Source organism: Oncorhynchus nerka, linkage group LG14 (genome assembly GCF_034236695.1).
Source record: "Oncorhynchus nerka isolate Pitt River linkage group LG14, Oner_Uvic_2.0, whole genome shotgun sequence".
Lineage (NCBI taxonomy): Eukaryota > Metazoa > Chordata > Actinopteri > Salmoniformes > Salmonidae > Oncorhynchus > Oncorhynchus nerka.
In genome coordinates this window covers 42,989,677-43,004,391 of record NC_088409.1, presented here as the reverse complement: position 1 = coordinate 43,004,391, position 14,715 = coordinate 42,989,677, and the positions used below count along the sequence as shown (strand labels likewise).

At 41.1% G+C, this 14,715-nt stretch overlaps 1 protein-coding gene across 2 annotated transcripts in view; it reads left to right on the top strand.

Annotated features, from left to right (window-relative positions):
• LOC115141141 (D-ribitol-5-phosphate cytidylyltransferase-like) overlaps nucleotides 1-14,715 on the top strand; it is a 32,738-nt gene that overhangs the window by 4,429 nt on the left and 13,594 nt on the right. For both annotated transcript variants that reach the window (XM_029679820.2, XM_029679821.2), the window contains exons 4-9: nucleotides 4,412-4,516; nucleotides 4,841-4,886; nucleotides 5,582-5,679; nucleotides 8,719-8,796; nucleotides 9,003-9,095; nucleotides 11,511-11,648. In XM_029679820.2, the coding sequence (XP_029535680.1) occupies nucleotides 4,412-4,516; nucleotides 4,841-4,886; nucleotides 5,582-5,679; nucleotides 8,719-8,796; nucleotides 9,003-9,095; nucleotides 11,511-11,648 (558 nt within the window). The remainder of the gene's footprint in view (nucleotides 1-4,411; nucleotides 4,517-4,840; nucleotides 4,887-5,581; nucleotides 5,680-8,718; nucleotides 8,797-9,002; nucleotides 9,096-11,510; nucleotides 11,649-14,715) is intronic.

Sequence of the window (14,715 nt, the reverse complement as noted above, 5' to 3'; positions counted from 1 at the left end):
CCTTCAGTTCTGCCCCCAATTTGTCTATAGGATTGAGGTCAGGGCTTTGTGATGGCCACTCCAATACCTTGACTTTGTTGTCCTTAAGCCATTTTGCCACAACTTTGGAAGTATGCTTGGGGTCCTTGTTCATTTGGAAGACCCATTTGCGACGAAGCTTTAACTTCCTGACTGATGTCTTGAGATGTTGCTTCAATATATCCACATCATTTTCCTACCTCATGATGCCATCTATTTTGTGAAGTGTACCAGTCCCTCCTGCAGCAAAGCAACCCTACAACATGATGCTGCCACCCCCATGTTTCACGGTTGTTCTTCGGCTTGCAAGCCTCCCCCTTTTTCCTCCAAACATAACGATGGACATTATGGCCAAACAGTTCTATTTTTGTTTCATCAGACCAGAGGACATTTCTCTAAAAAAGTACAGTCTTTGTCCCCATGTGCAGTTGCAAACTGTAGTCTGTTTTTTTATGGTGGTTTTGGAGCAGTGGCTTCCTCCTTGCTGAGTGGCCTTTCAGGTTATGTCGATATAGGGCTCGTTTTACTGTGGATATAGATACTTTTGTACCTGTTTCCTCCAGCGCCTTCACAAGGTCATTTGCTGATGTTCTGGGATTGATTTGAACTTTTCACACCAAAATTACGTTCATCAATGCCTTGCAAAGAAGGGCACCTATTGAAGGACAAAAAGCAGACATTGAATATCTCTTTGAGCATGGTGAAGTTATTAATTACGCCGTGGATGGTGTATCAATTCACCCAGTCACTACACAGATACAGGCATCCTTTTAGCTCAGTTGCTGGAGAGGAAGGAAACCACTCTGGGATTTCAACATGAGGCCAATGATTACTTTAAAACAGTTAGAGTTTAATGGCTGTGATAGGAGAAAACTGAGGATGGATCAACAACATTCTTCATTCAAAGACTCGATCATGGACACTCTTACTGACAGTTGTGGCTGCTTTGCGTGATGTATTGTTGTCTCTACCCTCTTGCCTTTGTGCTGTTGTCTGTACCCAATAATGTTTGTACCCTGTTTTGTGCCGCTACCATGTTGTGCTGCTGCCATGTTGTGTTGCTACCATGTTACATTTACATTTAAGTCATTTAGCAGACGCTCTTATCCAGAGCGACTTACAAATTGGTGCGTTCACCTTAAGACATCCAGTGGAACAGCCACTTTACAATAGTGCATCTAAATCTTTCAAGGGGGGTGAGAAGGATTACTTTATCCTATCCTAGGTATTCCTGAAAGAGGTGGGGTTTCAGGTGTCTCCGGAAGGTGGTGATTGACTCCGCATGTTGTCATGTGTTGTTGCCATGCTATGTTGTCTTAGGTCTCTCTCTTTATGTAGTGTTGTGGTGTCTCTCTTGTCGTGATGTGTGTTTTGTCCTATGTATATATTTTTGTTTTATCCCAGCCACTGTCCCCACGGGAGGACTTTTGCTTTTTGGTAGGCCGTCATCGTAAATAAGAATTTGTTCTTAACTGACTTGCCTAGTTAAATACATAAAACATATAATAATAATAATTGTAGTTAATCCACAATACTAACCTAATTGACAGAGTGAAAACGAGGAAGCCTCTACCAAATACAAAACATGCATCCTATTTGCAACAAGGCACTCAAGTAATACTGCAAAAATGTGCCAAAGCAAATAACTTTTTATCCTGAAATACAACATGTTATGTTTGGGGCAAATCCAATACCACACATTACTGAGTACCACTTTTCCATATTTTCAAGTGTAGTGGTGGCTGCATCATGTTATGGGTATGCTTGTAATCTGTAAGGACTGAGGAGTTTTTCAGGTTAAACAAGAGAAGCGGAATGGAGCTCAGCACAGGCAAAAACCTGGTTCAGTATGCTTTCCACCAGACACTGGGAGATAAATTCACCTTTCAGCAGGATAATAACCTAAAACACAAGGCCAAAAGCTACGCTGGAGTTGCTTACCAAGAAGACAGTAAATGTTCTTGAGTGGCCGAGTTACATTTTCGATTTAAATCTGCTTGAAAATATATGGCAAGACTTAAATGGTTGTCTAGCAATGATCATCAACCAATTTGACAGAGCTTGAAGAATTTTGATAAGAATAATGGGCAAATGTTGAACAACCCAGGTGTTGAAAGCTCTTAGAGACTTAGGCAGAAAGACTCACAGCTGTAATCAATGCCAAAGGGGATTCTAAATGTGTTGACTCAGGGTGTAGAATACTTATCTAATCAAGATATATTAGTGTTTTTCTTTTTCTTTTACAAATGGTAGAATATTTCTTCCACTTTGACATTGCAGAGTATTTTGTGTGGATTATTAATGTTCCACAAAAATACCTATGTTTATCACGAATATATATTTTTTACTCATGTATATATTATTTACTCTCTCAATTATCCTCCTTTACAATAAATAATTAAGTGTCCCACTTTGCCAATCAAGGTGGCCCAATTTGCCAGTATTGGAATGCGTTACTTGAAAAAGTAACTTATAGTATTACAATATTTTAACACGGTAACTTGTTATATTACTCCATTACTGATACAAGTAATGCATTAGTGTAATGCGATACTTTTGTAACACATTACCCCAACACTACATTTTTCATATTTCTGAACATAATATACTCCACAGGCATTTCAAAGTTCCAGACTGGGATCTCTTCTACTGTTTGCGTTATGATCCAATTTGTCAGCATTACAAACAGTGAATGTGAAAATCGATTCAAAACAGTTGCCCTCTGCTGGTGATTTGCAGGATGTGCAATGATACAAGTAAAAGGATGGTTGTGATTGGTTACATTGCCTACTATGACAATTAATTATATTATGTTCAACAATATATTGAAACATTTGTCAAATCAAAAATGTTATATTCTCTATATTCATGTTTCCATGTTTAAATATTCATTAATGTAAGAAAATCATTATTCAAATCAAATTATTACTCATATTACAGAACCAGCGGTAAAGCTTCAAATGAAACACATTATTCTTTGTAGCACCTACAAATGAAACATTATGCTTGGGTAAGGCCAAAATGTCACATGTTCCAACTTCAATGAATTATTTCTCAATTGTGCTTTAAATTACAAAGATCAACAACCCTTCCTCCAAAGAACCCTTCTATGGATTAAATGTTGTGAAAATCCTTCCAATATTTTTTTCTTCTTCTAGATTTGTGAGGAATCAGCCCGTTGACCAAAACCATAAATGTGTGGATTCTTATCTTAAAACATAGGCTTATAACTTTTATGTTGTAACAATTTCTGTCTATCACAAATCCGTCACTCTAAAAATTCATCATATTTATTTTTCAAACAGCCCAGATACTTCAGAGCTCTGCTATTTGAACCTTGGCTCGATTTAGATGGTGATGCAGATACCAGTGTTTTGAAGGACGTAGGAAGACTTGACTAAGAGCCGAAGTATGGGTCCAATTGGAGCCCCATTTGTCTGCAGTTATTTTGGTTCCTGGCACATACAAATTTTAGATTTCCAGGGAGCCCTGTTGGTTTTGGCTTTAACTCTCTCTGAAAATGAGAGCAGGATGCAAGAGAAGCAGAGTGTCAAGGCCAGTCAAGTAGCATTTCACCGAAAATGAAGACAAATTTGTAGTGATGTAAGTGTATTTGTGAAAATGAGAGGCTCTGGCACGATGGGGAGTGCCCCACCCCCTCTCCACTTGTGTCCATCAAAGTTGGGAAAGTGTAAGGTGTCTGTCAAATTAGCACTGTAGGACATATTTCCCCCAAAACCTGCGTGAGCCTCACATTTGTAGTTTGACATGCATTGAGTCTGGCAGAACTCTGGGCTGAAAAGACAAAGGGGAGACACTCTATCCTGTCCCCAGTGCACGCCTTTGTACCGGGAGAAAATGCTACAGGTTCAATTACCACAGGACGCAGTCATATTTCTCCTGTAATTTCTCCTTCAGTTCCAGGGTCCTGAGAAAAATAATCCTGATAAAATATTGCCCGCATATTATCTCAGGTAGCATGAGTTACTTTGATTTAGCCTTTGTAGTCCACCACAATATCTTAAAAGGCATGAGCTCATTGCTTATATCAAATGTTCAATGCAATGCGATCTACAGCAACGGCAATCTGATTCCAATGTGTTCTCACTGCACTGGGCCAAAGTGTTAGGAACTCAACTCTCCTCTGATTTGGGGTGACAGGTAGCCTAGTGGTTAAGAGCGTTGGGCCAATAACCGAAACGTCACTAGTTAGAATTCCCGAGCCAACTAGGTGAAATATCTGTTTAGATGTAACTATGGTCGATGTGAGTTTGTGACCTATCCTTTGTTTGTCCCTAGAAGACTTGCTCAACTCTGTTTTATGAAATGGGAACTAACTCAATTTGTTATGCATCTTCAACAATCCCACGTTTCTTGTGTCCTGTCCTCATAGTGCAGTGAGTCGGACTTTGAGTTTGGCACCGAGTGCCTTCATCTGGCTCTGCAGTACTGTGGCACCAATGCCAAGCTCATCGAGGGCCCGCCAACCCTGTGGAAGGTGAGCCAGCCTGGGACACTAACTCAGTTTGGGACAATGCCTTTAAGCCTAAATTAGGCTGTTGTCTTAGCTCTAATTGTATGCTTATTACTAGTTTGTTATACAGGGACAAGTACAGATTTGAATTCATACATTGTGTAATGTATGTAATACTATTTGATATGACTGAAAGTAAAGGGTTTTTATGGTTTTGATAGCATTTAACTAAGCCAGTAATGGGGTAAGGCCTATGAATCTAAATATATTTTCACTAAAATGAACAATGCTTTTTAGAGCAGGTGTTATGCTAAAATGTTGTTAAACTAAGTTGTATTTGTCCTGTAGGTGACCTACAAACGAGATCTGGCTGCAGCGGAGTCCATTGTCAAAGGTATGTGACTGTATCTGTATATATTTTCATACACAACTTATACTGTTAAGTGCAATATTTACATGATCGTCGTTTGCCTCCGACAGAAAAACCACATACTTTATAGACCTAATGTATTTTAACACTATTTTCTGAGGTGTTTTTTTTTCACATTTTTTTTTTGTCCTGTGTGAGACAATGCCAGTTTAGAATGGAATTGAGTGATGTCGACGAGAAATAGAATAGTCTTTTATTGTTCTCCCAGGAAGTTATTCTATGAAGTCTTGTTTAGGTTTGTCAGAAAGTAAGGGAGGGTGTTTGCAGTCTGTGATGTGAATGCCATCCATACAAGTCAGGGCACGGTAGAGCCATCATGGTCTCTACACAGTCAGGGAAACATTCATAAAGTCATCAGTCCTACTCTTTACCTCTGTATGCACCTGGGCCGACCAACTGAATTATGACATATTGAGCATAGTAATTATACCAAGAGAGCTTTGTGTGTGAATGAATTCATTGTTAGTGTGTGTTGGGAGCGTATGCAAGAATACATCTTCGTGTGTGTATGTCTTTGGCACATCACTTCCCCATGTAAATCAAGTTGGATCCCGAGTGGTGATGATTTAAATGAATTATCACAATGTTTAAAGATTATTATCATTGCTAAGTAACGGAGATTTGCAGCAAAAGTGGTCAAAGTACACTTTCTTTTTCAGAGACTCTCTCCCAATCGGCCTGTGTTGTCACAGGTGGCTCTGCAAAGGCTACAGAGCTGGCCAACGCTCTGCAGAGGAGCATGAGCGCTTTGGACATGGTATGGTGATGATTATGATGATGATTATGATTACAATTACAATGTTTGTGAGATTTTTACATTCGATCATCACATTGATGTTTCTTCCACCCCTCCGACAACCCCCCTCTCCCAGACCATGTGAGCTCCGCTTGGGTGGGCCCCGGTTAGACTTGCCATCTGCTGTTAGACCTATATTGGAGCTTGTCTGAAGGCTTCCACACCCTCCTCCCTCCATCCCCCCTCTGCCTCTCCACCTCCCGGCATGACGGAAAGCAGATGGCAGTCATGTAGTTCATGCCATGGGAATTATCTGATTAATTGAGTGTTCAGCGATGACTCTTCACTGCCACCCTTCGCCCGTCATGTTGACTGGCTCCCTATTTCCCCATACTGTCCCTGTATGACATGTCTCCCATTCATTCTCAGTCATGGTGAAGGGGTCACAGGTTGCCATATCGTCCCCACAAATCACATTGCACTTCTCCATTCTCATACGTTTTAAAACAGACACCCCCGGCCTCCCACCGTACCGTCCCCACATTGCCGCCGAGAGTCTCTTCCTTCCTACGTATATCGGAAAGTGTGTATACATCCTCCCTCAGTAGTTGATAACAGAGGGTGGAAATGCATGGCAGGTGAAATGTTTTGGTGATACAGGGAAAGCACAGACAGCTCATCCTCCTGTGAAGCAGTGCCAAGCTCTTCATCAGGCAGTACGTGTCAAACAGGCAGCGGATCTAGCTGTCGTGGTTCATGGCAGACCCCTGAGATGTACTGTATGGGGTCCTAGGAACCTAAGGCTTTGGCTTTGATTGGAACCATTGTTCCCTTCACTCGGTTGGCCGGTAAGGTCGTGTTGTGGTGCACGCGTTTCTGGGACCAGATACATCCTTCCCAGGGGTTCGAGGGAGATGAAAGGCGAGATAATGGAGGAGGCGGAATTAGCTTTGTGATCAATGCCGTTAATGAATCTAATACAGGGGATAAGAGCCTGAACTGTCCTGGAGCTTGGAGGCGAGCAGACAATGTGTGTGTGCAGGTGGAGGATTTTGCAGCGTGTGTGTTATTGTGGGGAGAATATGATTAGGGGATTCTCCTAGCATGATGAATATGGATGTGATCCCATAATCATAGTGGAAGATACAAAATATACATTAAATTGTATTAATATGTAATATATTATAAACAATGTTCTTGTTAGCACTTTTAATTCTTGTTCTGTACATGTTGGTCAAATAAAATGTTTTTTTTTTAGGTTTATAAAAGTATTTTCCTCAATAACCCCAGATCACTTGTCCTTTAAAAGACATTCCCAGACGTTATTCAAGCAAAAAGCTTTTATAGCCGTTCATTATTCTTTTGATTAATAAGTAAACCTATTAGTGTCACATTTATTTCAGTCTCCTGAGACTAAGGAATTGGAATTTAACCACTAAAACATAATTCTGACAATGCATTAGAGCTGCAACTGAAACATCTGCCTCTTTTTTTATTTTTTATTTAGGCTCGGAGTCAATTTGTGTCGGAGCCCAATCTAATAGACATTAATGTCATGATAGGAAGGGAGGATCTGATGAAGGGAGAACACCTCCATCCTCTCCTTATCTCTAACATTTTGAGCTTAGTATACGATAGTATTTCATATTCACTCAAGATTAAATACAATCTTGGAGAACATGAATGAGATCACTCCTTTTTCCAAAATATGAACCTTGACCTAGTAGATATTTAGTCATGGACACAGCCAGATAGAGGAACAGCTCGGGCTGGACCGGGACAAAGCTCACTGAACTACACTTTCAGCACTATATTCAAATCATGTCTATCCTTTCTCTTTGTCTGAGTTTCTCAGCATTTCAAACAAGCAGCTCATAGTTTGAAAAAGTAATAGGTAACACTTTATTTTATAGCCTTATAGGACTTGCTATTTATATGGTTTTACTAGGAAACAATGTGGTAACATCTTACCACTTTCTGAATTGAAACTCATAGTTTGGGGCAGTTCTCTTTTTTTCCTCTGGCAGCCTGGAACTTGATTTCTGCCTCGGTCACGGACTCTCTGATGTGTCCTGTAGTTGGTCCTTGACCTCCTGTCTCTTGAACAAACATCCCATTCCAGAATTTCATGCCCAACTAACCTTGTTTAAATCATGTCAGAAAATGTGATCTTGCAAATCTACATTTCTGACTGATGGTTTTCCCTCAGAACCCACAGGCGACTTATCTTTCTGGACCAAATAACCCTCCACATGTTTCCCGTAACCACTTAGATTTCCAACTGTCATTGTTATTCTAAACGGTTAAAATTGTACAAGTCCCAGTCAGTGACAAACACAGAGCGTGGATGTTTGTTTCTGTGTTTATTTCCACTTGTGTATGAAATGTTAGACAGGACCAGGGAAGAATTACTGGGAAAACAGAAGAGATGGACATGAAATGGACACACTGACATGGTGTACAGCTTCATTCTATTTGTATTCAAGGGCTACATTTGTTGAAATATACTCAGCTAAAATGTGGTCACAATTACAGTGAACAAAAAATGTTTTTTATTATTTTGGACTGCACTGAATTTTGATTTGATTTACAGTGTAATGAAATTGAACTTGGCTCGTCCACAATTCTGTCTCCATGCTTCTTTGTACCCTTTATCATTCTGCCAGCTCAGAGAGACAACGAGATCCCAGCACTGGTTCCCTGTCTCTTTCATTTGTTCTAATGAGCCATCCAGCCTTGGAGAGAATTTAGCTTAAGATCAATGGTGTTCAACTCTAGTCCCGGAGCTACGTAATGTATGCTGGTTTTGTCCTTGCCTTCTAATCAGGGACTCATTTATTATTGGGTAACCAGGTGTGTGGACTGAGACTTTCTGGCTGAAATTAATTGATTAAGTGCCAGGGAGAAATTAATACCAGCATGGAAATCCCTCCGGGACTGTAGTTGAGCTCCCCTGCATTCCAATGGAATTTAACAGCATTAACTAACATCATTATTTGGGTTTATTTCACTTTTTAATGTAGTATTTTTGTAAAATGTTTCTTTGTGTCTTTCTTCAAGGAGGTGGATGTGATCTCAGACTTGATGGGAGACGATGCCAAATCTCTGTCAAAAGAGTGGAACTTTATTCGAGTTTCTGTAAGTTCACACTTCAGGAGTTTACGAAAACATATTATAACTAAGCCTGTTTCAAAATGATGGATATCGTTTGTTATTCCTGTTATGTTTGTTATTACCACGTTGGAAATGGAAGGTTATGCACGTTACATTTTTTTTCTGTTCAGATAGCCAACTCAACAATTTTCCGCTCTTTTCTGACACTTGCTTTTCATTTTTCTCCATAGGTCAACAGTTCTTGCTTTTCTGAAGTTGGAAAAATGCTGAGTGCATTGGAGGAGGCAGACCGAGCACTCCTGCATCCAGTGGTCATTATTTGGGTGAGTTGAGTTCACATGGGGATGTATGTGTAAATAGAGCCTCATATGAATTGAGTTGCCTTACCAACACTCGTTCTGGTACTGGAAATTAGACTGTCTTCAGTTCTCTATGCTTGGGGCTCTTTGCCCCTTACTGATCACTTTGCTTTATGGTGAGTTGGCCATGTTGCTTTAAGGATGGACTGTAAGCTTGCGAAGGCCATGAAACGCTCTGATGTTTGAGTATCCCAGTAACAATCGCACACATTCAGAACAAGGTGAGTTAGCAGTGTTAACAGAGAACATTGTGTATATGGGTGTTGTCTGTGCTTAGTGGACTTAGTGGACGTTTATCATGTCTCATTCAGGTTTCCCACACTGTGAATGAACTTGCACTGGGTGTTTTCTAAAGCACACGTCTGGTCCAGGAAGGCTCTAGTTTCCTCAAGGTACATGTACTACATGGCCAGGCAACCCTTTTCCGCTTGTAAAAAGGTTCACTTTGCAGTCTACCTCTGGTCCCTCCGACAAAACTATGTTGCTGTTTAGAAACCCTATACCCCCACCTTGAGAGCACTTCACTCCTTTCACTTACTGTTTGGCTCGTTTCAATATCAACCACAGAGCAACATTAACTCTTGACAGCCCAAGTAGAACCCCCCCCCCCCCCCCCTGCAAATTGATCTAATTGGAACCCAAAATAAACATTTACGTTAGGAAGGTCCTGTTTACTTTTTGTGATTTTTACCTTTTCACCCCGGCAACAGCACAACTGCCAAAACAAAGTGAGGAGAAAAAGGTGCACTGGGCTTGGGGAAGTTGCATTCTGGAATTTTCTCTAAGCGAGTCTTTACGTCTTCAAAACAACTCGGTTTTAATCATTGCAAATGTCATACAGGATAACTTGATTAAACCGCCTGCCTTGATTTGTGTTGCAAGGCCTTGTTAGGTCTTCAGTGAACCTCTGTGCACGCAAGTGTACACACACACACACACACACACACACACACACACACACACACACACACACACACACACACAGCTCCAATCCAGTGGTGTGGAGCTAGGTTCCAGGCTGCATTAGGGTGGGAGCAACACTCTCCACCACACCAGAGTAAATGCATCTGTGTCTGAGCTTTCCCCACAGCTCTTACTGTGGACCAGATGCCCTTTTCACAGGTAGAGAACCCTAGGACCCCCCCACATCCAGCACCTTATTAAAAATACATTCACTCCCAGCCTAAGTCGATTTCATGGCAGCTTAAGGATGTCCTACATTGAACATCAGCATCATGGGAAGGCTTAAATCCAAACAGAGTTAGCGAGGTGGGAGGCTGAATTCAAAACAAGAGTTGGCTCACCGAGCGATCTCAGAATTTCCCCGCCTTAAGCGAGGATGCAAAATCAACAGTGAGGGATATCTGGGTGGCGTTCGATGGCACTTGTTGTTCTTTCTTGAGGGCTTAGTCCAGCGTTTCCCAAACTCAGTTCTCGAGATCCCAAGGGGTGCATATTTTGTTTATACCCTAACAATAAAAAACTGATTCAAATGATCAAAAGTTGATGATTAGTTAATTATTTGAATCAGCTGTGTAGTGCTAGGGCAAAAAAACAAAATGTGCACTTGGGGCCCTGAGGACCGAGGTTTAGGAAACCTTGGCTTAGTCTGTAGCATTAAACAATGACCTGGCAATCGGAGTGCGAGATAATCGAGTTTCACAGAGTGCGTGGCAGTTGATTTAGTATGTGCCTGGTAATGATCTCGTCTAGACTTAAGCCAAACTGGCACCTTCTGCAGCAAAACAAATCAATAATATCACTTATTTGAATTGGAACAGATGGTGATAGATGACAAGTGACTTACTTTACTTATTCAAGAAATACTTGACTTAGTCATATAATGATGTATAATAGAAGGTTAATAACAGATGAATTAACACATTTGACATTGAGCTTACAACACACATCCTGTATATGAAGACATAAATGGAGTGAATTCACCCTGTCGAGCCGTCAGTCAACAGCCCAATTAGAAATCTTAAGTTTTGCAGCAGCAGTGTAGATGCTTTCACATCCCATGCATGACACACTAAGTGACTCATCTGTGCTGGTTAATGCTGTCTTAAGATGGGCCCATCTATCTACATAAACACCGTGAGGCCTTTCCACCTGAACCAGAGGCATTACTACCTCCCAGAGTCCTATCTGACGTGTGTTTACCCCGAATACCACAACACACTCCTCCAACATCCCTCCCAAACTAGGACCTTAAATAAACATGCTTGTTCATTCGCAGCACGTCTTTCTTAGGAGTGTTTTGAACAATGTGCTTCAATTGATCCAAAGGTTGAATCATTCTCACGGTCTCTGTAAGAGAGTGTCATTATTGGCAGGAGATGCATGTCTCACTGGGTGTGGCGGGGCTTCTTTTGATAGGTTTATTTGAACGTGTCGGAGGACGGTTTGTCCGGCAGCGAGCCGACGGGAGGAGAGCCGGCGGCCATGATGGAGCTCGCCACAGGAGCCAAGCTCGGAAATATTTTAGTCTATGGCATCCAGCTTCATCACTCAAAGGTATGCCCCCTTGTTTTCTTATTGTTTTTCAATTTGCCTGGTCTTACATCCTGCTCAAATGGATTTAGAGCCCCCCTGGAATGCTCGTTTCAAAAAAGCCAAACATAACACAATGAACTGTGTACGTCCTTGTTCCAGAGTCTTGCCTCCTCATGCATTTGGACTTGAGGCTAATTATTCTGTCTGTGTTAGATGTTGGACGTGTGTGTTTGTTCTTGTGCTTACTTGTGTGGAATATAACCTTTTAACCTTTCCATTCAGACAGATATTCTGTTTTGTTTTTAATCAAATAAACATGCAAGGGATAAAGATGTCCTCCAAGTGTGAAAAAGCCATGCTGCACTTACACACACATTGGTTCAAGTGTTTGCCCTTACTGCATACATACCTCAGCTGTGTCTCATGGGAAGGCTCTGTCCTGGATGGTGTTTGAGGTTCCCCATTGGCCTGTCAAAAGTTCACTGGAGTTGTCAGGGTTGATGTGGTTGACCTGAAATGTGTTTCTGTCGGAATTTACATGATTATATGAACGTGAAACACTCCTAACATGGGATTAGAGATGGTGGGATATGTGTTACTGAAGCGATTGGATTACTGCTGCCTTGTGGCTACGTTGCGCTCACCCACAACAGTAGGTCGCAACAGCTGGAAAGGATACAGAAAAGCCAGATGTTCTCACAATAGAAAAGCCCCCCCACTCCCCCCCCCAAAAACAACAACAATACAAATAATTATATAATAGTTGCAATCTTGTTTGTGCAACAATTGATATACATGCCAGTGAGCTTCGTGTTTGTGATAGATTGAGCTATTTGGACAAATGACAGCTTCAATTTCCTGGCAGCAATAACACATCACAAACCAATGGCAGTACCTCACTGTTCAGGGCAGATCGAGAGAGGTTTCAGCCATCTCTTTTGATTTGAGCCGTGTCAGCATCAGCTAGGAGGAATTCAACCTGAGTAATGGAGTGAAGATGGATTTCCATTTTGTTTGGAGTGTTGACAACGTGCGGCCGTCGGTCTTTGACGTCAACGTGTCATCTTATTAAAACAAGGTGCTTTGCATTCTTTACGGGGAAGCGTGTGATGCACCTACTTCACATGTGAGTTTGATTGCGCTATCAGTTGTTTCTGTCTTTGGTCTGCGATTCCCAGCATGCCAGAGTCTTCCACTGACCTATGGAGAGTGATGCTCTTAATTAGTCATTCCTGTTCCAGTTTTATGAGAAAATGCTTATCCTTATCAGATAGTGGAACACCGACTAAGACCTTGCATAAATCACTGTGTTATGTTTTCTGTTATATTGAGGATAATTCTTCCCAGATGGGCTTATTCATACTTGTCAAAAAGGGGTGCCAATACTCCCTATTTCAGTCCACCTGGCCTCCAGATATGTACAAATATATCTATATTAATGCACATCCACAACTTAAACTCATTGCTTCTGTGTTATTTCATTTTCCTATCACCCAAAGGGCTGGACAGTATTTAATGAATTGTAATTTAATACAATATCCCAAATGTACTTAAGGCCCTGTTCAATCAGACATTGTAACTCCGTGACTGGGAAACCTAACCAAGATTGCAATGTAGAGTTCCTATACTGTACATTACATAGAGCAAACCTTAGGTTACCATTGTGTGAAAACAAATTGAAGTGTATTGATCTATCTGTTTTGTTGTGTGTTTTTCTCTCTAAACGATGTTATAGCGATGTTGTTTTTGGTGTTCTCGAATTCCCCTGTTTAGAGATGGAATTCTTTAGTTAGTCATGTAGAGGGATTCTTGTTGTAAGAACTCGATAAGGATCAGTAAACCTACTCTCTGGTAAATACAGTCTCAAATATCATATTGAAAACAGTCGTTCTTATTGTTGGAGACTCGCCTGATTTCCCCTTTGACATTTGTAAGTATAGATTTTGTCATGTTTAATTTCCTCGTATGCCAAGACATTTGGCCATTCTATGGGACTGCTGCAATAAATCCACTGTGGAGAACGCGGGGTGAAATGTCACCCAAGAATCTAATCGAATGTGAGGATATTTGTTATTTTAAACCTTCACTGACTGGAATTAAACACATTATCTTGCTTATAATATACACTATCGGTCAAAAGTTTTAGAACACCTACTCATTCAAGGGTTTTTATTTTTAATATTTTCTACATGGTAGAATAATAATGAAGACATTAAAACTATGAAATAACACATATGGAATCATGTAGTAACCAAAGAAGTTTTAAACATATTCTTAAAATATCCACCCTTAGCCTTGATGACAGCTTTGCAGACTCTTGGCATTCTCTCAGCAAGCTTCACCTGGAATACTTTTCCAACAGTCTTCAAGGAGTTCCCACATATGCTGAGCACTTGTTGGCTGCTTGTCCTTCACTCTGCGGTCCGACTCATCCCAAACCATCCCAATTTGGTTGAGGTCGGGAATTTGTGGAGGCCAGGTCATCTGATGCAGCACTCCATCACTCTCCTTGGTAAAATAGCCCTTACACAGTCTGGAGGTGTGTTGGGTCATTGTCCTTTTGAAAAACAGATGATAGTCCCACTAGTCCCACTATGCCCTACACTATGGTGTATCGCTGCAAAATGCTGTGGTAGCCATGCTGGTTAAGTGTGCCTTGAATTCTAAATAAATCAGTCGGTGTCACCAGCAAAGCACCCCCACACCATCTCACCTCCTCCTCCATGCTTTATGGTTTGAAATACACTTGCGGAGATCATCCGTTCACCCACACAGAGTCTCACAAAGACACGGCGGTTGGAACCAAAAATCTAAAATTTGGACTCCAGACCAAAGAACAAATTTCCACCGAACTAATGTCCATTGCTCGTGCTTCTTGGCCCAAGCAAGTCTTTTCTTATTATTAGTGTCCTTTATTAATGGTTTCTTTGCAGCAATCGGCCACGAAGGCCTGATTCACAGTCTCCTCTGAACAGTTGATGTTGAGATGTGTCTGTTACTTGAACTCTGTGAAGCATTTATTTGGGCTGCAATTTCTGAGGCTGGTAACTCTAATGAACTTATTCTCTGCAGAAGAGGTAACTCTGAA